General features: G+C 45.2%; 1 protein-coding gene across 3 annotated transcripts in view; it reads left to right on the top strand.

The window, feature by feature from the left end:
• Positions 1-25,891, top strand: part of slc25a23b (solute carrier family 25 member 23b) — a 98,262-nt gene that overhangs the window by 18,989 nt on the left and 53,382 nt on the right. Inside the window, exon 1 of one of the 3 annotated variants that reach the window (XM_060901331.1) lies at positions 15,386-15,589. The exons of 1 other annotated variant lie outside the window; for it this stretch is intronic. In XM_060901331.1, coding sequence (XP_060757314.1) covers positions 15,386-15,589 — 204 coding nt within the window. Of the gene's footprint in view, positions 1-15,385; positions 15,590-25,891 lie in introns of those variants that run through there. One more of the 3 variants, XM_060901332.1, reaches the window with a different exon arrangement.

A 25,891-nucleotide genomic window follows, 5' to 3' on the forward strand; every position in this document is an offset into this window, starting at 1 on the left:
TTTGCTTAAAATATGAAGGGAATGGGTCATCTTTAACTTTATGCCTTTTGGAGATCATTTCATCTTCAACTGTTCACAGTAACAGCAATTTTGACCAGGGGTGCCCAAACTTTTGCATACCACTGTATGATGTGAAAAAAAAAACGAGCTTAATGTTTTTTAATATTTGAAAATAGCAAAGGTAGACATATTTGTTCAAACAGACGTGTGTTTTATGCAATATCCCATTGAAATCACTGCCCATATACTGTACAGCAAGCAAGATAAAATCTGTACAGTGCAATTGTAAAAACAGTGCCATATTGTGAGCAATACATCAACAGGGTTTACATAAAAACAAGACTCAACAGGAAAGAAAGACATGGTTTAAGTGCAATAAGTGATAACCTTGTTACTCAACATCTGGTAACTTACCAGGGAATGTTCCAAACATTAGTAAGCCATGTCAGAACAATACACACTAACAGAGAACATTACTATAACCAAAACAGAAAGTTACAGTATCAAGCTGTATATTGAACTAAGTCAACACCGAGTATTCTGATAGGGTTGTGTTTGCAGAATATAAACACTTGCAGAATATATCGAGGATATTACATGGTTGTGCAAAGATATGAAGTTCATCTTTGAGTGGTAAAAATATTCATGAGTGAGCGAAGCAAATGAGTGAAAGTATTTTCAACACAAGAAGATAAACTTCATATCTTTGCACCACCGTGTAATGTTCTTTATATTATATGGACACATCCACACACACAAAAAATGCCAATTTGACAACACACACCTACAGTAGTTAGTGGGAAAACCCTGGGTTTGACGTCATCCGAGTGAAATATTGGAAGTTATTGTACATTCAGGACACTTTTTCCATGGAATAAAAACGTCTTCTATTCCCTTCTAGTGGGTTTCATTCATTTGGTTCGATAGCATGCAATATTGTTAGCATATCGCTTATCTTACATGTATTGTGCCACTCGCCCCAATGGAGAATGAGTGCAATAGTGTTATAATATTACATGTTGTCAAGACAACATGTCACGCTCATGCGAATATCCAGTGACAAAACTTTTCTGCTGCGCATGCGCAGAACCATTTTTTTGTCCATCGGGACAGAGAAAAGACGAGGTTAGTCCAGTGCTACTGCTAGGATTAGCTGTGCTATAATTAAGCAATAAATAAATAACTTAAAACTGAAACTAAAGACACGTTGAACACCCGAAAGGCTACCAAAACTTCATTATGTATTCTTCACGCATATTTACAAGAGAAAAACATACCAACGGACATCGAAAAACTGGAAAAGAGACACGTTGGAGATATAAAACTTCTGTGCTAGCAAGCGACTGTGACAATTTGTAAACAAACATGGCCGTGAGATTTGCTTTGTTAAAAGCGAAAGATTTTGAGAGAATTTTGGCTGCCAGGTCGCTCCATTGTGTGTAGTTGTCGATGTTGATGTTAAAAGTAACTAAGTAAATTACATAGAGAAATGAATACTTAAGTATGAGTGAAAAATACTGTGGCGAGTGTGCGTGGAAGAAGAGTCTTGGGACAGTAGTTTGGCTCTCGATAGCACTGGCTTGACTGCACTAGCTTTGGCCTTCGCTAACACTACTGTTGAACGCTACACTGGCTGGAAGGTGAGTATACTGATATGAAGAGAGTGTATATAATAATAATGGCTGGTTTTTTTTTTTCGTGGTCTATCAGATATATTCCATTCAGCTAGTATGATATTGAACTTGTCTTCGACTCGTTCAATATCTTGCTAGCTGAATGGAATATATCTGATAGACCACTCAAAGCCAGCCAATATTATTTAAACGTGTCACTCAGGTCTGCCTTGTATTTTGTATGAAAAATGCGAGTTTCATCTTAATTATTGTTTGTGTCACAATTTCAAAAAACACAATTTGCACCTTGAAAGCTGTAGGCATGTTGTGTAAATCAAATGGTGCTAACGCTCCAAAAATCCATTTTAATTCCAGCTTGTAATGCAACGAAACAGGACAAACACCAAGGGGGATGAATACTTTTGCAAAACACTGTAATGGATGCTTTTCTGCTCCCCTCATTTATAAAGAGGGTCATTTGTGTCAGCTCAAACCAATCTGACAATTCTCCTATGACCGCTCTCATTAACAAGCCATTTCTACTTGCAAAATTGCCACTCGCTGGATGTCTTTTTGTTTTTCTCACTGTTGTGGATGAAAACCCTCGGAGATCAGCACTTTCTGAAATACTTAATCCAGCCTGTCTGGCGCCAACAACCATGCCATAATCAACGCCACTGACATCAGATCCCCCCATTCTGATGTTCTGTTAATCTGCTAAAGCTCTTGACTTGTACGTGCATATGATTGTTCTGCTGCCACATGATTGGCTGACTGCATAATTTTAGTGTATTTTATAAAATACCTACACTAAAATACATATAGTGTACAGTACACCCTATTTTTATTCCCACTGCATGTTTGTGTGCAGTATGCATATTTGTGTGGGTGGGTGGGTGTACTGCCTTATCCAGAAACCACAATGCTGCTGAGCTGACAGATGGAACATAAATTGGCTGATGTTCAAGTCAAACAGACTAGAGACACTAAGCAGGTCAAGCATTACTGTGTGACCGGCGAGGAACCACCTGTGTACCACTGCCATCACATCTCTCTCTCTCACACACACACAATCTATCCCCCATTCTCTTTCCCACATGCACACACAAACTCCCAAACCCTCAATGTGAGAACAGGATGGGCATCTTGGTGCATTTGTGCTTGCCTAGGGCAGTGGGACATGGATCTGGGTCAGAGCCGCAAATCCTACGTGGTCTATCAGGCCAAGCAACAACTGTAATTTTGTTACACAAGACAAGGTGACAAGTCCTGTTTGATAGATTACTATTACACCATGTGATACACCATGTGAAATATTCACGTTAACAATGAAGGTCATAAGTTATTGGTTTGCCTAGTCTTGATCTCTTTCCTGGAGAATATCCGGATGTCATTTCATTTCTGCCACCTCCTGGCAAAACTTAATAATGACATGTACACAGAAATTATTTGAAGAACTGGATCTTGATGGTGTGGTTAGAAGAGTATTGAAGTACTGACCCAGCCAATAAAGAGAGTGATCAAATGACAAAAAAGGGCTGGCAATCAATAACCCCTAATTTCCTCCCAGGTGCTCTCGAATAGCCCTGTCTAAATCTCTCCTTTAGGCTTTTTAAAAGATTTTTTTTCTCACGTTAATTATTGAATGGATGAATGAATTCATTCATTCATTTTTCTGTAACTGCTTTAAGCTGATCGGGTGGTGGTGGATCTGGAGGAAAAAAACCGGGCTTGAGGCTGTCATGTAAATAGGGGCTGCTGCAGATGGATGTAATCACAGGAAGGTTTATTTGCACACAGACAAACACACAATAGCATTAAGCATACAGCAGAGTTGATAACAGGCAAGTGTTATACGAGGAGCAAACAGAGTATAAGAGGCAAGGTAAAAGGGCAGAGTTGAGATGAACAAAACAGTCAAAACCAGAGTGAGCACAGAGATTCAAGGATTGGAATAGTCAGACATGGGGTACTGAAAGCATACTTTGTCAAGTTTTTGCAAAGTGACTGGAGTCATTAAATGCACGCTGTGATTGCAATCTGGTGAGGGACAAGTGTATGTAATTAGTCCTTGAGGCGCGTGCTGCCCGCTCAGAGTATAAGTGCATGTAGATTTGAGTGACAGTTCTAAGAGCGCCAAGGGCGAACATGTGTGAATGTCATAGAAACCTCCCCCCCCCCCCAAAAAAAGAGCTCCCTACGGGAGGGGTCCTCCTTCCCTAGATCCTAGAACCAGGACTTGAGCATTGCGCTGAAAAACTTGGAGCTCCTGAGGCATGGGTGCTCCACTGCGAATAGGCCCACCAGCATGCTGGTCCAGTAAGCATATATATACACACACACACACACAGTGGGACAAAAAAGTATTTAGTCAGTGTAGGACTCCCTTGTGTAGGTGGAGCACAGAGGACGGCAGGACAGGGATCAAGTTCCCAAAATAGCGTTTATTGCTAGACTTTTCAGTTTCAACAATACTTCATTCAAACAGACGCACGCACGCACACACCGCCGGTGTCTGGTTCAGGGATCAGATCCCTCCGCTCTCACTCTCCCTCCTCATATAGGGCGCGGTCACTGGGAAGACACACAAACACAGGTTAATTGCTCTCAGGTGAAGTGATTCTGCCACTTACCTTCCCTGATCCCGCCCTCCTGTCACAGACCAGTGCTTGACCACGCCCCTGCTGCCACATACCCCCACCGCCCGACTCAGGCCGGGCACCCGTCCGGCCTGCAGCTGACTCCCCCCCACCCCTTGACGGGAGAGGAAGTCCGCCACGACCATCTGCGCCCCCGGCCTGTGGACCACCTTGAAGTTGAAGGGTTGGAGTGCCAGATACCAACGGGTGATCTGCGCGTTGGCATCCTTCATGCGGTGGAGCCACTGGAGGGGCGCGTGGTCCGAACAGAGGGTGAAAGGGCGCCCCAGCAGGTAGTAACGGAGGGCGAGGACCGCCCACTTGATCGCCAGGCACTCCTTCTCAATCGTGCTGTAGCGCCCCTCACGCACTGACAGCTTCCGACTGATGTACAGGACTGGGCAGTCCTCCCCCTCCACCTGCTGGGACAAAACGGCCCCCAGCCCTCTGTCCGACGCATCCGTCTGTAACATAAAAGGGAGAGAGAAGTCAGGGGAGTGTAAAAGTGGCCCCCCACACAGTGCAGCCTTTACCTCAGAGAAAGCCCGCTGACACTGCTCCGTCCACTGGACCGGATCTGGCGCTCCCTTTTTAGTGAGGTCAGTCAGCGGGCTGGTGACATCCGAATAATTAGGTATAAACCTACGATAGTAGCCAGCCAGCCCCAGGAACTGTCTCACCCCCTTTTTGGTCTTGGGCCTCGGGCAGGCCGCAATCGCCGCTGTCTTATTAATTTGGGGACGCACCTGCCCGTTGCCCAAGTGGAAGCCCAGATACCGTACTTCCACCCGCCCAATTGCACACTTCTTTGGGTTGGCAGTGAGTCCCGCCCGCCTCAGCGACCTAAGGACGGCCCTCAGGTGTTGCAGGTGCCGCTGCCAGTCATTACTATAAATGATATCATCCAAATATGCGGCCGCATAGGTGGCGTGGGGCCGGAGGACCCTGTCCATCAGCCGCTGAAACGTAGCGGGCGCCCCAAACAGCCCAAACGGAAGTGTGACGAACTGGTGTAAGCCGAACGGTGTGGAAAAGGCCGTTTTCTCCTGGGATAATGGAGTCAAGGGGATCTGCCAATATCCCTTCGTCAAATCCAGTGTCTAGTAAAAGCGAGCCGTGCCTAGTCGATCGAGCAGCTCATCAATACGAGGCATTGGGTATGCATCGAATTTAGACACCACGTTGACTTTTCTATAGTCCACACAGAACCGGACCGAGCCGTCGGCCTTGGGAACCAAGACCACCGGGCTGCTCCAGTCACTGTGGGACTCCTCGACGATGCCCATTTCGAGCATGGCCTGAAGTTCTTCCCGAACCACCTTTTTTTTGTGTTCGGGTAGCCTGTAAGGGCGGCTACGCACTACCACCCCCGGGGGCGTCTCTATGTGGTGTTCTATGAGGTTAGTGCGACCGGGCAGGGGCGAGAACACATCCGAAAACTCGGCCTGCAACTGGGCGACCTCCGTGAGTTGGGTCGGGGAGAGGTGGTCTCCACAGGGGACCGGAGAGGTACGTGATGCCAATGTCCCTTTTTGAACCTCCGGCCCCAGCTCCGCCCTCTCCGGAACTACCGACACAAACGCCACGGGGACCTCCTCGTTCCAGAGTTTCAGCAGATTGAGGTGGTAGATCTGTAGCGCCCCACCCCTGTCTGCTCGCCTCACCTCATAGTCGACGTCCCCGACTCGCCGTGTGACCTCAAAGGGCCCTTGCCACTTGGCGATCAATTTGGAGCTCGACGTGGGCAGCAGTACGAGTACTTTATCTCCCGGTGTGAACTCTCTAAGGCGCGTACCCTTGTTGTACAGGCGGGCTTGCCGTTCCTGGGCCTGCCGCAAATTCTCCTGAGTTAGGTGGGTGAGCGTGTGGAGTTTTGCGCGCAGGTCCATAAAGTACTGAATTTCGTTCTTACTTTGTGAAGGTCCCTCCTCCCAATTTTCCCGCAGCATGTCCAGGATGCCGCGCGGCTTACGCCCATATAATAATTCAAACGGGGAGAACCCCGTGGAGGCTTGGGGGACCTCTCGCACTGAGAACAGCAAGGGTTCGAGCCACTTATCCCAATTACGTGCGTCCTCACTTATGAATTTTTTAATAATATTTTTGAGGGTGCGGTTGAACCGTTCCACTAAACCATCCGTTTGTGGGTGATATACGCTGGTGCGGATCGGCTTAATCCCCAGTAACCCATACAGTTCGCGCAGTGTTCGTGACATAAACGTAGTGCCTTGGTCAGTCAGAATCTCTTTCAGGATTCCAACTTGGGAGATGACGCGGAAGAGTGCCTCTGCAATACTGCGTGCTGAGATATTGCGCAGAGGCACTGCTTCCGGGTATCGCGTTGCATAGTCCACCAGAACTAATATAAAGCGGTACCCTCGTGCTGACCGATCTAATGGCCCGACGAGATTTATCCCAATTCTCTCAAACGGGGTCTCGATTAATGGTAGAGGGCGCAAAGGCGCTTTTGGAATGGCCGCTGGGTTTACTAACTGGCATTCGCGGCATGCCGTACACCACCTACGGACATCGCCGCGAATCCCCGGCCAATAGAATCGGGCCATTATTCGGGCTAGTGTTTTATCCTGCCCCAAGTGTCCAGCCATGGGATTAAAGTGAGCCGCCTGGAATACCAATTCCCGGCAGCTCTTTGGAATCAAAAGCTGCGTGACTCGCTCTTTAGTTTGAGTGTCCTGCGTCACTCAGTATAATCTATCCTTCAAAATCGCGAAGTAGGGGAAGGACGGGGTGGCGTTCGGTGGGAGCGTTTGACCATCGATTACTCTCACTTGGTCAAACGCATGCCGCAGAGTCTCGTCTCGCGACTGCTCTAACGGGAAATCCATGAGGGGTTCCCCAATAGAGAGAGGAGGAGCCGGCGGCTCCACACTCTGACGCGGAGATGACGGCTCTGTGACAGCTGCTCCCGCCAAAGCGACACCGGGACCTCCCCCTGTCAAATGGCAGGACCCACTCTCTACTAGGCGCGTCATTAACCCCCGAAATCCCGGCCAATCCGTCCCCAAAATTAAAGAGTGGGTAAGGCGAGGATTAACCACCGCCTTCACTATAAATTTTTCCCCTCTGAAAATAATGTGGACCGACACCAAAGGATAGCGGTGAACATCCCCGTGCACACACAAAACCTTCACCCCTTGTGCTCCCCCCAATGCCTCGTTTTGAACCAGGCTTTGGCGAATTGAGGTCTGATTACAACCAGAATCCACCAACGCCTGATATGTAGCCCCTTGGATACTCACCGGTATGCGATACGCTCCGGCCCGATCGAGGGCGGCCTCTGGCGCGTCGGGGATCCGAACCACCGCGCCCACTTCCATTGCTGTGCACTGCTGTTGAAGGTGGCCCGGTTCCCCGCAGCGCCAACAAACCGGCCCGGGCTTTCCCTCTGCACCGGTGATCTGGGGCTCACTCACCTGAGGTGGGGGAGAGACAGACACAGAAGGGAGAAACGGGAGGGCACCGCGGGTGCGGCGGGCCGGCTGGGGTGGTGCCGGCCCCCGCCTCCGCGGTGGGGGAATGGGGCGAGGACGGGACACAGGAGGAGGGGGAGAGAGAGAGAGAGAAGAGGAGAGAAGAGATGATGTCATCTGCTGTCCTGCCGCCGGGACAGCCGCCAGATGATCCTCCGCCAGCTCGACTGCCTGATCCAGCGACGCCGGGCGGTGGCACTGGACCCACTCTGCGGTTCCTGCTGGTAAGCGGGCGATGAACTGTTCCAGTACCACCTGGTCGACGATTCCCTCGGCGTCGCGATCGTTGGCCCTCAGCCACCGCCAGCAGGCGTCCCGGAGCTGCTGGCCAAACGCGAACGGCCGGCCGACTTCCTCCAATTGCAGCGCGCGGAAGCGCTGGCGCTGTTGTTCCTGTGTGCACCCCACGCGCTGGAGGACGGCCCGGCGGAGGTCCGCGTAGGCCAGCCAGCGGTCGGCGGGGAGCTGTAGCGCGGCCAGCTGTGCCTCTCCCATGAGCAGGGGGAGGAGGCGCGCTGCACGCTGCTCCATCGGCCACCCCGAGGCATCGGCGACCTGTTCAAACAACGTGAGGAACGCCTCGGGGTCGTCCTGCGGGCCCATCTTGGTGACAGTGAGGGGAGACGGGCCCGCGGCCGGAGCGCTGGTGGGCCCCGCCGACGCGAGGAGATGCCGGAACGCCTTGCGATCTTCCTGCTGGGCCAGCACCAGGGCTTCAAAGCGCCGTTCTTGTTCCTTTCGGAGTGTGATGAGTGCCTGGTGCTGGCTTTGCTGAGCCGTGGCGAGGGCGTGGACCAGGTCGGTGAACGGGGAGGATTCCATGGGGCTGCTGGGTTGGTGCTCCACTTCCCAGGTTTCGGCACCACTGTAGGACTCCCTTGTGTGGGTGGAGCACAGAGGACGGCAGGACAGGGATCAAGTTCCCAAAATAGCGTTTATTGCTAGACTTTTCAGTTTCAACAATACTTCATTCAAACAGATGCACGCACGCACACACACACCGCCGGCGTCTGGTTCAGGGATCAGATCCCTCCGCTCTCACTCTCCCTCCTCATATAGGGCGCGGTCACTGGGAAGACACACAAACACAGGTTAATTGCTCTCAGGTGAAGTGATTCTGCCACTTACCTTCCCTGACCCCGCCCTCCTGTCACAGACCAGTGCTTGACCACGCCCCCGCTGCCACAGTCAGTCACCAGTTGTGCAAGTTCTCCCACTTAAAAAGATGAGAGAGGCCTGTAATTTTCATCATAGGTATACCTCAACTATGAGAGACAAAATGAGAAAAAGAAATCCAGAAAATCACATTGTCTGATTTTTAAAGAGTTTATTTGCAAATTATGGTGGAAAATAAGTATTTGGTCAATAACAAAAGTTCATCTCAATACTTTGTTATATACCCTTTGTTGGCAATGACAGAGGTCAAACGTTTTCTGTAAGTCTTCACAAGGTTTTCACACACTGTTGCTGGTATTTTGGCCCATTCCTCCATGCAGATCTCCTCTAGAGCAGTGATGTTTTGGGGCTGTCGCTGGGCAACATGGACTTTCAGCTCCCTCCAAAGATTTTCTATGGGGTTGAGATCTGGAGACTGGCTAGGCCACTCCAGGACCTTGAAATGCTTCTTATGAAGCCACTCCTTCATTGCCCGGGCGGTGTGTTTGGGATCATTGTCATGCTGAAAGACTCAGCCACGTTTCATCTTCAATGCCCTTGCTGATGGAAGGAGGTTTTCACTCAAAATCTCACGATACATGGCCCCATTCATTCCTTCCTTTACACGGATCAGTCGTCCTGGTCCCTTTGCAGAAAAACAGCCCCAAAGCATGATGTTTCCACCCCCATGCTTCACAGTAGGTATGGTGTTCTTTGGATGCAGCTCAGCATTCTTTCTCCTCCAAACACGACAAGTTGAGTTTTTACCAAAAAGTTCTATTTTGGTTTCATCTGACCATATGACATTCTCCCAATCCTCTTCTGGATCATCCAAATGCTCTCTAGCAAACTTCAGACGGGCCTGGACATGTACTGGCTTAAGCAGGGGGACACGTCTGGCACTGCAGGATTTGAGTCCCTGGAGGCGTAGTGTGTTACTAATGGTAGCCTTTGTTACTTTGGTCCCAGCTCTCTGCAGGTCATTCACTAGGTCCCCCCATGTGGTTCTGGGATTTTTGCTCACTGTTCTTGTGATCATTTTGACCCCACGGGGTGAGATCTTGCGTGGAGCCCCAGATCGAGGGAGATTATCAGTGGTCTTGTATGTCTTCCATTTTAGCCTCGGTCACAACCGGCCGTACGTGCTCCTACGGCTGGTCTACGTGCAAAAAACGCAAGAAACGCACGGAAGGTGCGCGTGAAACGCACGGAGGGCGCGCGTGTGACGTGCTGATTTTCGAGCCGTAGACTGGCCGCAGAGGTTCTTTGTCATGTCAAACAAACTCTACGGGCGCTTACGTTTTTTTTCAGGTTGCAAGACAAACTTATGGCCAACGTGCGTCTTTCTCCACGAACAAAAAAATGCAGCGATTTGGGAAACGCCAAAAATCGCACGGCCAAAAAATCGTACGTCCGGTTGTGACCTAGGCTTTTCTAATAATTGCTCTCACAGTTGATTTCTTCACACCAAGCTGCTTACCTATTGCAGATTCAGTCTTCCCAGCCTGGTGCAGGTCTGCAATTTTGTTTCTGGTGTCCTTTGACAGCTCTTTGGTCTTGACCATAATGGAGTTTGGAGTGTGACTGTTTGAGGTTGTGGACAGGTGTCTTTTATACTGGTAACGAGTTCAAACAGGTGCCATTAATACAGGTAACGAGTGGAGGACAGAGGAGCCTCTTAAAGAAGAAGTTACAGGTCTGTGAGAGCCAGAAATCTTGCTTGTTTGTAGGTGACCAAATACTTATTTTACCGAGGAATTTACCAATTAATTCATTAAAAATCCTACAATGTGATTTCCTGGATTCTTTCCCCCCATTCTGTCTCTCATAGTTGAAGTGTACCTATGATGAAAATTACAGGCCTCTCTCATCTTTTTAAGTGGGAGAACTTGCACAATTGGTGGCTGAATAAATACTTTTTTGCCCCACTGTGTGTGTGTGTGTGTGTGTGTGTGTGTGTGTGTGTGTATATATATATATATATATATATATATATATATATATATATATATGCGCAGCCTACCCACACTCTCTGCAGGCTTGGGGCTCCTCCACCAGGTCCTCATAGAAGAGGCTGCACTGCAGAAGAAATTTGTTGGGCGGATACCGCGCTCCATTGTACAGTGCCAGTATTTCCAGCCCTAGCCGCTGGAGGAACCATACCAATCCCGGCTTTAGCACTGTAACATTAGTGTGGGATTGCATGACATGCCTTTCCGCTACATCCATATTGTAGGTGAAGTATTCGGTCATGTAAATGGCGACTGTTGCAGATGGATGTAATCACAGGAATGTTTATTTACACACAGACAAGCACACAATAGCATTAGGCAAACAGCAGAGTCAATAACAGGCAAGGATCATATGAGGTGCAAACAGAGTGTCAACCCAAATTTGTACCCCAGTTAATCAGGAAGTCATGGATTATGGCGTGAAAGTTCCTACACACTCCAGTCAACTCAAAAATCCATCCATCCATAACCGCTTATCCTGTGCAGCGTTGCGGGAGCCTATCCCAGCTGACTATGGGCGAGAGGCGAGGTACACCCTGGACAAGTCGCCAGGTCATCGCAGGGCTGACACAGAGAGATAAACAACCATTCACACCTACGGTCAATTTAGAGCCACCAATTAGCCTAACCTGCATGTGGGGGAAACCGGAGCACCCGGAGGAAACCCACGCAAACACGGGGAGAACATGCAAACTCCACACAGAAAGGCTCCCGTCAGCCACTGGGCTCAAACCCAGAGCCTTCTTGCTGTGAGGCAACAGCGCTAACCACTACACCACCATGCTGCCTCTACACTATAACAATTAAATTCACGTCCATTTTATTTGTACAGCACTTTTAACAATCAAACATTATCACAAAGCAGCTTTACACATTTAGGTCCTTAATGACCAAGTCAGACCTGGCAATATGAGGAAGAACCCTTGAGGGGAACCAGATTTAACATTGATTTGAGTTACATGATTCAATGATGATTTAAATTACAAATAATTCATACCCAAATAATATTATGCATTTGTTTACGTCTTTTATCGCGTGCCATGTCTACTGATATCATAAATGTACACTTTCACAGAAACCAAAAGGAGTCTCGTGACAATTGTGCTGGCTGTCCCCTACTACAAAGTCAAATTTGCATTCTCGGAAAAAGATAGGTGATGTATCTTTGAGAGTACCATCCAAGTGACAAGGAAAGGTTAAGTCAAGTCAAAGTCCCTCTCACACCAGGATCTGGTCTTCCCAAACAGTCTCCCGTCCCAGTACTAACCAATTCTTTAAGGCGTATGGGTACAGCGCCAATCTCTGTTTCGATAGCCCTTGGCCTCTCACCTATACCCCTAGGGTTACAGTGGGGGGCTAGTCCTCTGGTAACCATGAGAGTTTGACTTCCCCACTCACATCTGTATTGCAGCGTGTTCTCGCCATTAGTTGAAACACTGAATGGGCGGAGTTACTATGTCGCTTAAAACCAAGTTTAACCTAAAGTATAAAGCCCTGTATTTATTCGGAGACACAACTAAAAATAACATCCAAACCTGTATCATAGGGTAGTGTTTCTCAACCACCATCTAGTGGGCCGCAAATTTTTTTCTCAAGTTGAAGCTAATTTTTACTCTTAGTAGGGTACAATTGCTGGGTTGCGTCTGACATCACATCCGCCTCATTAAGCTATGGTCACATTACAGCTCACGATGCTTTGCGATGGGTTACTGATGAAAATGAGGCATTTTGGTGGCAATGCATGGCAATGTACAGGTGCGCTAAAAGTTGTGGTCACACAGCAAGTGAACACTTGACTGTCACGCCTTTGCGCGCTTGAGTCTGGCGCAGCTCGAACGGCCGCATGCACTCTTGAGACCCAGTTGTTATGGGAAACACCTGATACTGATTTGAGCGCAATCAACACACACAGATACAGACGCTGTTTTCACAGAGGCTTTGCAAAGTATTATCATTATCACGGTCATGTTTGTTTCTAATCATGTTTATGACTCTGGTTCAATATTCTGTCTTATGATTCTGCTTTCTCTTTTGCTTTTTGTAACTATCACGCCTGCTAAAAAACACACTTCCCGCACTTAGAGCCGTCTACCGCTATCTATCTTGTAGTTTCTTGATCCCCAGATTTCTAACCTAGCCGCATATAAAAAGTTGTACGCCTCTGTACTCTTCCAGGTTTTCATCTGTTTGTCCGTGTAGAACGATGTCTGCAGCACCAGGTAGTTTGAGATGTCGAGGAACTCAACAGATGTATAATTTTCCAACTCGTTGGAAAAATCCTTCTTTGTTAGTGTGTAAGGCTCTAATCCCATTGAGTGGTTTCTATACCCACTTCTTGGTTTTAATAACTTGCTTGTTTGCTGTACACAAACGTGGCAATAAGTTCTTGTGTTAATCAACCAGACTCCACTTTTGGATCATTAATCCCTTTTGACTGAGAATGCCCTGCATGCATGGTTTTATGTTGCTTTCTGGCACATCCATACAGTTTTAAATACAATGCCTACAATTAAAAAACATTGTTTTTATTGCATTTATTTAACTCCTGGGTTCCCATCTGTAACAGGGAGTGATGTTGCATCCCATTAATACACTTTACAATAGATTATTAGGTTCTAATAGAATAGATAAGGTCAAATAATTGGTGATATTTTTTTAATGGGCCCTGACTCATATGAATAGGTGGGCCTTTTTTTTAATGGGCCCTGACTCGTATAAATAGGTGGGCCCAAGAAATACTCACGGAGAATTTAAGCTAGTATCTCACTGGGCTGCGACAGCTTGCGAACGTCATTCGCGAGAGAGTTTCAAAAGTGTCTTGAAACATTTGTGGGGATTCTCAATTTCCTCGCATGAGTCGCAAAGTGTCGCTCCTTCGTCGCTGAAATTTTGAACATGTTCAAAAAATTTGCGTGACAAAATTTATCTCAAAATAGCCGCAAAGCCGTCGCGAACCCTTTTCAAGTCAGTTTCCATGAGGCTTCCTCTACTTCCCTGCGACAGCCTGCGACTAATTGGAGGGAGACACAACAATTGTGGTAAAATATGTGAATATCAATTCAGTGTGATTCCAAGTGAAAATTGTCACTAATTCGCATATTTTATCGCAAATGTTGTGTCTCCAACTAGTCGTGGGCTGTCGCAGCCCAGTCAGATACTACCCTTCGAGTCACGTGGCCCTAAATTCATAATCGTTCCATTAAAAAAAAATTGGAAGCATGTGATTCGACTTCAGTCGCTTTCGGTCCACTAAACAAAAATAGCTAGGTGTCGGGGAAAATTCTTTTCACGACCTACTCTTGGGCGGCACGGTGGTGTAGTGGTTAGTGCTGTCGCCTCACAGCAAGAAGGTCCGGGTTCGAGCCCTGTGGCCGGCGAGGGCCTTTCTGTGTGGAGTTTGCATGTTCTCCCCGTGTCCACGTGGGTTTCCTCCGGGTGCTCCAGTTTCCCCCACAGTCCAAAGACATGCAGGTTAGGTTAACTGGTGACTCTAAATTGACCGTAGGTGTGAATGTGAGTGTGAATGGTTGTGTGTCTATGTGTCAGCCCTGTGATGACCTGGCGACTTGTCCAAGCAGGGTGTACCCCGCCTTTCACCCGTAGTCAGCTGGGATAGGCTCCAGCTTGCCTGCGACCCTGTAGAACAGGATAAAGCGGCGAGAGATAATGAGATGAGATGAGATGAGATGAGATGAGACCTACTCTTGAAAAATCTAAAAGGCAGTCTAGCTTTAAAGCCGAACCCCTGCTCTAGGGTACTTCATATCAAGGAATAGCCTAGTTTATGTTTTTGGACACCAAAAAAATGACCATCACTTTTTTGTAATAAAATCTCATTGTGGTTTTGTAAATAAGGAAATGTGTTTTATACCGACTCTGAGCTGCAGTTCACTGCGCAAGACAGAGGGAGGATGATGAGGAGGATGAGATAACAAGATAAAACATCTGCTTCTCTTAAGAGAAGCAGATGTTTTATCTTGTTATGCAGATGTTTTATCTTGTTATCTCATCCTCCTCATCCTCATCCTCCTGTCCAGTCAGTGATGGTTGAGTCGGCTCATCCGACTCGGCTGGAAATGATGCAGCGATCGCACACCCTTCTGTCGCGAAGCTATGATGCAGTAAACTCACGAGCAGCGTCTTTAGGAGAATATTTGAGGAGAATTGATGGAATTACGCGTCACTGGCTCACAGACCCAGTGCAGTAGCCGTGGGATTAATATTACAGTGAGTGAGTGAGTGAGTGAGTGCGCACTGGAGGATTAAAGCGCGTGTAATCGGAGCAGAGTTAAAGGGAGCTGTGCTGCGCATTTGCTCGGTGGTTGTGCGTTCGAGCCCAGTTCTTGCACTTCCAAGGAATACAGGTGCATCAGGCATTTCGTCGTCTTTGAGCCGGGGTGGGACAACAGCCAGTTGGGATTAGTGCATGCAAGCAAGATTTCTCTGAACCTGTTATACTTGAGGAAAAAGTTCAGATGGGAGAAGCTCGGAGGACCCGGCTGCCCTTTGTCTGGATCCGGGCTCGCTGTCAAGATCAAGGCGCTCCAGAATCTGAGCTGGAGAAACGATGGACTGAACTGTTCGAGCAGCTTGATGTCAATAAAGACGGCAAGATCGACATCAATGAACTTCGCAACGGGCTCGCGGCATGGGGACTCGACCGCAGTGACCCGGACGAGGTGAGCCAAGCTGGGACTCGAACGCAAGGACAAGCTTTCGCATTTGCTCCCATTGCAGAACTGAGCTACATCATGGATCAGCAGAAATTTCATTAATTAATGAAGCCACTAAAATAGCTGCCTGTCATTTAAAAACTGGGTCGATCCAACAGGTCATCTGTTTCAAGCAGTGGTGTGGTTGTAGTCAAACCTAAGCTATTTTGGGTAACAACAGAAGCATGTTTAACTTCTAAACACCAGGGCAGATTTCTGAATAATTCAGTTCTAATGTTTTAGTGATGTGAAACTGTTGAGGTTTCAGGTTATATCCTGCTTTACTGTTTCACCTGCCAACTTTCCGTAGATGGGTGGCACGGTCGCCTCACAGCAAGAAGGTTCTGGGTTCGAACCCAGCGGCTGGCAAGGGCCTTTCTGTATGGAGTTTGCATGTTCTCCCCGTGTCTGCGTGGGTTTCCTCCACAGTTCAAAGACATGCGGTTAGGTTAATATGGGACGGCCTTGAGCGAGGCACCTAACTCCTGATTGCTCCCCGGGCGCTGTTAGTATGGCTGCCCACTGCTCTGGGTATGTGTGTGTGTTCACTGGTTCAGATGGGTTAAATGCAGAGAGGAAATTTCACAAGTGTGTGATGAGAAAAGTTGTGTTTTCTTTCTTTCTTTAGATAAACAGGATTTTCTCTGTATGGGTAGTATCTCACTGGGCTGCGACTAGTTGGAGACACAACAATTGCGATAAAATATGCGAATTAGCAACAATTTTCACTTGGAATTGATATTCGCGTATTTTACCGCAATTGTTGTGTCTCCAACTAATCGCAGGCTGTCGCAGCCCGGCTTCCTGTCGGCAGGCACAGAAGTATGCCTCTTTTCCACCAAATCAGTTCCAGGGCTGGTTCGGGGCCAGTGCTGGTGCTGGTTCACAACTTGTTCAACTTGCGAGCCAGCTGAGAACCAGTTTGCTTTTCCATCGCTCGCGGTGCTGAGGGAAGCCACGTCATTACGTCGCTGTATACGTCAGTTACGTCGTTGTATACGTCATTACATCGCTGTATACGTCAGTTATGTCGCTACGTTTGCATAAACCTTGGCGCGAATATCGAAACAAAAACAACACGGAATAAGCAGCAGCAACAGCAGCAACAACAATAATAATAATGGATGACTTCGCGTTTGTACAGCTGCTGCTTCTTGTCGCTTAAAAATGGCGATCTTTCGTGGTCTTGTTATTGTTGTTGGTCTTAACAACTCCGCCCCCCCCCGCTGACGTAAGCGGTTCTTTCCTCTGGCCCAGCAGAGAGTTGGTGCTAGCCTGGAACCGGTTTTTCTGGCCCCAGAGCCAGTTCTTTGTCAGTGGAAACAGAAAACCCAGTTCCAAACTAAGCACTGGCCCTGAACCAGCCCTGGAACTGCTTTGGTGGAAAAGGGGCAGTAGAGGAAGCCTCACGGAAACCGACTTGAGAAGGGTTCACGACCGCTTTGCAGCTATTTTGAGAGAAATTTTGTCGCGCAAATTTTTTGAACATGCTCAAAATTTCAGCGACGAAGGAGCGACACTTTACAACTCATGCGAGGAAATTGAGAAGCCCTGCAAATGTTTCAAGACACTTTTGAAACTCTCTCGCAAATGACGTTCGCAATTTGTCACAAGCTGATACTAGCTTATCACATTTGCACTTAAATCTCCCATAATGCTCTCTGATTTTCTTGTGTGGTATAGCAACCGAGGAGAGTACATTAACGAGCTGTAATTTTTCGCAAGTATATCACGAATTCAGGTGTAGTGGTTAGCACTGTTGCCTCACAGCAAGAAGATCCTGGGTTCGAGGGCCTTTCTGTGTAGAGTTTGCATGTTTCTCACCTTGTCTGCGTGGGTTTCCGCCGCATGCTCCGGTTTCCCCAACAGTCCAAAGGTTAGGTTAATTGGTGGCTCTGAATTGACCGTAGGCATGAATGTGAGTGTGAATGGTTGTTTGTCTCTGTGTCAGACTTGTCCAGGGTGTACCCTGCCTCTCGCCCATAGTCAGATGGTATAGGCTCCAGCTTGCCTGCGACCCTGTAGAACAGGATAAGCGGCTACAGATAATGGATGGATCACGAATTGACAGAGGTGGACAAAGTATCCAACTTCATTACTTAAGTCAAAGTACAGATCCCGCTGGTCAAATATTACGCCGATACAAGTGAAAGTTGTCCAGTCAAATTTTTACTTAAGTTCAAGTACTTGCTTTTAAAAATACTTAAGTATTAAAAGTACATTTTCTGTCAATGCGTTGTTGTACTATTGCCATAACGCTTACAAAACCTAAGGCCTCTGAAGCAACTGACTGGATTCACAAAATGAACGCATGCTGTGCCATCATGGTGGTTTAACATTAAGCTAGCTAGTCAGTGAAACACCACCTGGCATGCTAGCAAACGCTTTTCAAACTCAAAATCCTATTGGGTAGCTAACGTTACTAGAAAAGAAAGATTTCTAAAAAAATTTTGGCAAGATTATGCTAAAACATTTCTGAAAGGACTTCAGATAAGTTAACGTTATTCATGTTAGCATAACTCCAGTTTTACATGCTAACTAATAGCGTCCAAGCTAACTAGCCATGTGTTAACGTTAGCCGTGGACAAGGCTATGGCAACTTGTTGGGCAAATCCATAGAAATTCATTTGACTAACCAGACTGCATAGCTATTGCAACGTTATCGCTAGCTCTAAAAGCACAGACAACTTCGTTGCAAGCTTTCTTTTGGAATAAAACGTTTATATACCTCAATATGCTTCCGCAGGTTGGACGGCGAGTTTTTGTAGGCTGTGATATAGTTTGTTTTAGGCAAACAAAGCAAACATTTTCAACGAAACAGATCTTTAATCCTTTCAGAAAACTGAAGTATGGGTTCATGGGCCATGGGTGCATGCATTCCCCAGAAAAACCGTCTCCTTTCATTCTGCCATCAACTGATCATGTTCAAATAATGCTGCGGCGAAATCGTTGAACTTGATTTTATACAGTCTATGGATGTGACGTGAGCCCAGTGATGACTGATCGGCTGTCTCAGTGTCACCTGCGAAAAAAAACAATCACATTTTAGAAAAGAAAAAACATCCACTTTCAAAGCTGCGTCATAGTAGTGAGTAACGAGGACCTTGATAGAAATGTAATGGAGTGAAAAGTACGATCTTTGCCTTTCAAATGTAGTGAAGTTAAAGTCGTAAGTTTCCAAAAAAAATAATACTCAAGTAAAGTACAGATACTCAAAAAGTGCACTTAAGTACAGTACTCAAGTAAATGTACTTTGTTACTGTCCACCTCTGCGAATTGAGTAATCGTGACAAGGCCAGATACAGTGAAAAGATAAAATAATGCTCAGGGGTGGATCTGTACAGCAATGTTGTAGAGTATGAAGACGATGTACGGGTGTGGCCGAGTGTGAACGACACAGACATCATGAATTACCTGGTAAAGAAGGCAGATTTTTTAAAATCAAAATTCTATTTCTCATTTTATTAAATATAGGAATGTATTTTTGATCACTATTTTGTCACTGCTATAGCAAGATATGAGTGTTTGAAATATGCTATGTAATATATCAGTCCATATGTCAAAGCAATGGCCGTAAACGAGATTCGTCGAGACCTGTGCGAGACATTGTAGGACGGAAGTAAAACGTACAGCGTTAGTCAAAGTGACCAACCCTGTATCCAAAATCGCTCACTTGTTCACTACTCACTATATAGGGAATTACTATATAGAGGACTACATAGTGAGCTCATCGGTAAAATGAAAAAACGCTTTCGGACACTACTCCGTCGCGCTGGTATTTATGCTGTTACTGTCGCACAATTAAAACGTGCCAGATCAGCCGGTTGGTGGGTTTTCAATATAATAAACACATGCATGTATTTTTGTAATAAATCCATATTATACTGAGTGCATTTCCCACATTAATCAATACAAAGTACCTGCATCTTTCACTTTTTTTTAAATCAAGGCTGAATACTTTCTTCTTTGCCGCTGCCTTTTATTAAATCAAATGTGAGACTGTTAATTTTATTTCTTTCAGTGCGACCGCAATGCATGATGGGATATATTGCTTTGGTTAGTGACCATCGGTTGTACACTACTTTTCGTGATGCATTGTGGGATACTTTGAGTGCATGTACTATATAGGGTGTAAATCCTCACTAAGGTTTCAGATAGGGATGTCCCGATCAGGTTTTTTTGCCCTCCGATCCGATACCGATCATTTGATTTTGAGTATCTGCCGATACCGAGTCCCGATCCGATACTTCTTATAATCCATAAAAAATAATAAAGACGAGGAAAGAAATGGATCCAGGATGTTCCTCATTTTTTATTTAACACCTTATTTTAACATCCAACAACTCCGTTAGCAAACAGAGCACTTACGTGAGGCAGTTTGAACAATAAATAACAAATTAAAAAAATAGCCTTAAAATACCTGGCAGGAATGTAAACAAATAAAAAAAATAAAGTGCCACAGTGCCGGTAATTTGCTTTTAAGAACGCATCTCACAGTGGTGTACAGTAATTTCAATTAAGGAAATGAACGTTTTTCTTGATGAAAACAAGCATTTCTACCCTTTCAGGTTTGAGCCCGTTTCTTTTGTCATCCAACGAAAAAAAAATGATCTCATGCTTTGCTTTCCGCTTCGAACTGCTTCCGTGTTCAACTTTGCCGGCAACAGGCAGCCAATAACCAATAGCGTCTCCGCTACAAAGTGATGTCATGCCGCACGCGTTGATGTTGCTGTGTTGAGACAAGAGATCTGGTCTCACTCTGTGCCAACGCATAGCTATTGATGTGTTAAAAATGAGAATATATTATATAGATATATATCCGATCTCTGATCGGGAGGCAATGCCCGATTCCGATCGAGTCTGAAACCATGTGATCGGGCCCGATTTCCGATCACGTGATCGGATCGGGACATCCCTAGTTTCAGACAGCACTACAAAATGGTGTCCCCACTATTTCATGCCCTATATAGTGAGTAGGGAGCGATTTCAGACGCAGGGCAACATCTGCCAACGTTTTCAAAAGACGGACGCGTCCTCTTTCGAATGCTGATGTAATCAAGCTGGAAGTTTTGTTTGTTTTGATAGCAATCAGGAAAGTTTGAAAAAAAAAGTAGGCAGTAATCGTCATTGAAACTCGTTTTTGTGCAATATTTCATTTGGAAAACGGTTTTCAAAATGGCAGCACTGATGCTTCACGCTTCGAAATCTTGCACAAGTCTCGTGAAGATTGTGTGGATAAGCGACGCCTGCCGTGGACCAAACGAACTAAATTCAACACGGCTAAAAACCGAATAGGCCGATAAGTATAATATTTAATTGCAATTAGTTGCCAATACGAGTCACGATATAAGGTTACTAAAACCGAAAACGTAATTGAATAACACGTTAATTAAGAAATAAAGCAAGTTTAAAAATGACTTCGGGGGCGTCATGGCTCAGGTGGATAAGGCGCCATACCATAAATCCGGGGATCTGGGTTCGATTCTGGCCCGAGGTCATTTCCCGATCCCTCCCCGTCTCTCTCTCCTGCTTATTTCCTGTCTCTACACTGTCCTATCCAATAATAAAGGTGAGAAAAAGCCCAAAAAATAGCTTTAAAAAAAAATGACTTCAGTTCCCCTTTAACTACTAGCTTTGTCATTGGGAAGCAGATGAAAGCATACAAAAGCTTAGCGCAAGTTTACTGTAAGAATCTAGTAGGTTCCTGATGTGGGCAAATGTTACACAACCCCCCCCCAACAAAAAAAACCCCAAAACCGAATTATCGATGTTTTCTAAGGCAACATTTTATCGAGCTCAGCTACCTACATTTTACTGGGGCTTTGTGCTATGCATTTGTAACTGCAATATAAATTGGAGTCGTGTTTACATGTATATCACTTACACTATGTTGCATCTTTATATATATTTTGTCTATGGTTCACATAAACTGTAGAAATATAAACTTACCCTTTATGAAATTATCTGCACATACTCGGACATATTTGTAGCTGGTCTCTTTTATGTCCGATCTGTTCAGATTTGCAAGCCTCTGTGTCTGTCGTCTACGGGTTAGAGCTTCTATTTGGGGTCTTTCTCGCATTTTAACAGTAGGTAAACTAAACAATCTGACTCCAGCCTTAGCAGAATTGTTTGAGCAGCCGAGAAATACCGCAAATTTGCGCAGTTAGTATTAAGTTACTTGTTGCTACGCGTGTGTTATTCCACAAAGATGGTGGACACAGCTAAATCAGAGAGGGTCATGGGACATGTGACATCATGTGCAAATGGTCTATACCATCCATCCATCCATCCATCCATTATTCACTTATCCTGCACAGGGTTGCGGGCAAGCTGGAGCCTATCCCGGCTGGACAAGTCACCAGGTCATTGCAGGGCTGACACACAGAGACAAACAACCATTCACATTCACACCTACGGTCAATTTAGAGCCACCAATTAGCCTAACCTGCATGTCGTTGGACTGTGGGGGAAACCGGAGCATCCGGAGGAAACCCACACAGACACGGGGAGAACATGCAAACTCCGCACAGAAAGGCCCCCGTTGGCCACTGGGCTCAAACCCAGAACCTTCTGGTTGTGAGGCAACAGTGCTAACCACTACACCACTGAGCTGCCTTATACCAACCAACATTTTTATTTACTTTGTGTTTCTCTTCAAACATATACCAACCACAATCTGATGTAAAAAAAAACAAAACTTCCATTTCACTGCTATAAAATGATGCAATTTATCTCATTTTACAGTTGGCCACCCATCCATTTTCTATTTTGCTTCTCTCTCTCAGGGTCACCAGGGCAATTTAGAGTAGCCAGTTGATCTAATCCACATGTCTTTGGACTGTGGGAGGAAACCAGAGCACCCAGATCAAGCCCATGTAGGCACAGGGAGGACACACAAACTCTGCACAGAAAGGCCCCAGGCAGCCACAAGATTTGAACCCAGAACCTTCTTGCTGTGAGGCAACAGTACTAACCACTGCACCACCGTGTTACATACAGTTAGGTGTAAATAATCATGAAGGACAGAACTGTTACTGTTTACCACAAAACTGAGGTAATACGGGCTGAAAGATACAGTGGTGCTTGAAAGTTTGCAAACCCTTTAGAATTTTCTATATTTCTGCATAAATATAACTTGAAACATCATCAGATTTTCACACAAGTCCTAAAAGTAGATAAAGAGAGCCCAGTTAAACAAATAAGACAAAGATATTATACTTGGTCATTTATTTATTGAGGAAAATGATCCAATATTACATATCTGTGAGTGGCAAAAGTATGTGAACCTTTGCTTAACCTTTGCCATTCACAGATATGTAATATTGGATCATTTTCCTCATTAAATAAATGACCAAGTATAATATTTTTGTCTCATTTGTTTAACTGGGTTCTCTTTATCTACTTTTAGGACTTGTGTGAAAATGTGGTGATGTATTAGGTCATATTTATGCAGGAATATAGAAAATTCTAAAGGGTTCACAAACTTTCAAGCACCACTGTAATATGTGGAAGAATATACATGACCTATAACACAACATTTGAAACTTGTTTTAAATGAGGAAACATGCAGGTTAAACATTCTTACAGCCTATTAAGTACCACTAAATAACATTTCTCCATACAAAAACATTTATGTCTTGCAACAGTGTCTGTTCAAGTTTGTGCTTACATTTGCAATTCATCATTTGGTTTTAAATAAGGATGGCTTTAATGTTTATTTAACACTGTTTTCCCAAGACCCAATTTATGAGTAGTTTCTAATTTCGATTAATTTTCAACATTTTAACCAGTAACTGTATGTGATTGGTTTGGTTTGGTTCTTGGAATTAGAATCATAGTTGTAGTTCTGTAGTCAAGACCACCTAAACCGAGAACAGAGTGCATCGAGACCAAGACAAGACGAAGACTTTGAAGGGTTGGGACTAAGTCAAGACCAAGACTAAGACAGGCCGAGGCCGAGTCAAGACTAGAACTAGACCAGGGTGTGTGAAGGAGGGTGGGGAGGGTTGACAGCCTTTAACAGTAACAAATTAGCAACGAGTCATGTTATTGGTTGCATTTGAAGCAGGAAATTTTACTTCCAGTCACAGTAATATTAAGAAGCCAAGAAGCCTTTATTTGTCACATGTACACTCAAGCACGGACTTAAGCACACAGTGAAATTTAAGCTCTGCATTTAACCCATCTGAAGCAGTGAGCAATGAGCACACACATACCCAGAGCAGTGGGCAGCTATGCTACAGCACCCAGGGAGAAGTTGTGGGTTAGGTGCCCTTGCTGAAGGGCACTTCAACCCAACCTCAGGCCATATGGCTGCCCCATGTTTTCATTCATTCATTCATTCATTCATTCACCAGATGTTGCGTAGAGCCAACCATGTTAGTAAGTCCTCTCCATTCTATTCTGTTCTGTGCAAGAATTTATGCATCAGTCAGGGACACATCACATTGCTCTAGAACCCTGGAAACTGTGTCTATCCATCGCATGCAAGGAGGGCCCCTAGGTCTTTTCCATTCCTCTGCCCTTGGGTCTGCCCCATGTTAACCTTACTTTGTATTAATAGATAAATCAGACAGTACACAGGCAATTTAATGCTATCCCTGCAGTTGTGATCTTGGCCAATCTTGAAATAAAATCCTGAGTCCTTTATGTCTGAGACTGAGACAAGACCGAGTAAAAATGTGGTCAATTCTGAGACAAGCCCAAGACCTTCAAAAAGTGGTCTCGAGACTGGTAGGGTTTGATCTGCCTGTACTGAAGAAAGTTGAATCGATAAAGTATGATCTAGGAATGGAAAACTCTGCCGCCAGAGAAAAAATTCTCCAGATGAAAAAGACGATGCGATATTGTTATTGTTTATTCGCATGTACACTACCGTTCAAAAGTTTGGGGTCACTTTGAAATGTCCTTATTTTTGAAAGAAAAGCACTGTTCTTTTCAATGAAGATCACTTTAAACTAATCAGAAATACACTCTATACATTGCTAATGTGGTAAATGACTATTCTAGCTGCAAATGTCTGGTTTTTGGTGCAATATCTCCATAGGTGTATAGAGGCCCATTTCCAGCAACTCTCACTCCAGTGTTCTAATGGTACAATGTGTTTGCTCATTGCCTCAGAAGGCTAATGGATGATTAGAAAACCCTTGTATAATCATGTTAGCAGTTTAGCTCTTTAGAGAAGCTATAAAACTGACCTTCCTTTGAGCAGATTGAGTTTCTGGAGCATCACATTTGTGGGGTCGATTAAATGCTCAAAATGGCCAGAAAAATGTCTTGACTACATTTTCTATTCATTTTACAACTTATGGTGGTAAATAAAAGTGTGACTTTTCATGGAAAACACAAAATTGTCTGGGTGACCCCAAACTTTTGAACGATAGCGTATAAGGACATTATGTCGTATAATAATAGCAATTAAAAAAAAATACATGCAGGGGAGGCCAGAAACCTATATGTTTTTTTTGTGGGTCTCCCTCCAAAACTTAAAAATATAAGAATGCTAGCGTTATAGTTAAAGTATACATACAGTGGTGCTTGAAAGTTTGTGAACCCTTTAGAATTTTCTATATTTCTCCATAAATATGACCTAAAACATAATCAGATTTTCACACAAGTCCTAAAAGTAGGTAACGAGAACCCAGTTAAACAAATGAGACAAAAATATTATACTTGGTAATTTATTTATTGAGGAAAATGATCCAATATTACATATCTGTGAGTGGCAAAAGTGTGTGAACCTTTGCTTTCAGTATCTGGTGTGACCCCCTTGTGCAGCAATAACTGCAACTAAACGTTTCCGGTAACTGTTGATCAGTCCTGCACACCGGCTTGGAGGAATTTTAGCCCATTCCTCCGTACAGAACAGCTTCAACTCTGGGATGTTGGTGGGTTTCCTTACGTGAACTGCTTGCTTCAGGTCCTCCCACAACATTTCCATTGGATTAAGGTCAGGACTTTGCCTTGGCCATTCCAAAACATTAACTTTATTCTTCTTTAACCATTCTTTGGTAGAACAACTTGTGTGCTTAGGATCATTGTCTTGCTACATGACCCACCTTCTCTTGAGGTTCAGTTCATGGACAGATGTCCTGATATTTTCCTTTAGAATTCGCTGGTATAATTCAGAATTCATTGTTCCATCAATGATGACAAGCCGTTCTGGCCCAGATGCAGCAAAACAGGTCCAAACCATGATACCACCACCACCATGTTTCACAGATGGGATAAGGTTCTTATGCTGGAATGCAGTGTTTTCCTTTCTCC

This window comes from Neoarius graeffei, chromosome 20 (assembly GCF_027579695.1).
Source record: "Neoarius graeffei isolate fNeoGra1 chromosome 20, fNeoGra1.pri, whole genome shotgun sequence".
Taxonomy (NCBI): domain Eukaryota; kingdom Metazoa; phylum Chordata; class Actinopteri; order Siluriformes; family Ariidae; genus Neoarius; species Neoarius graeffei.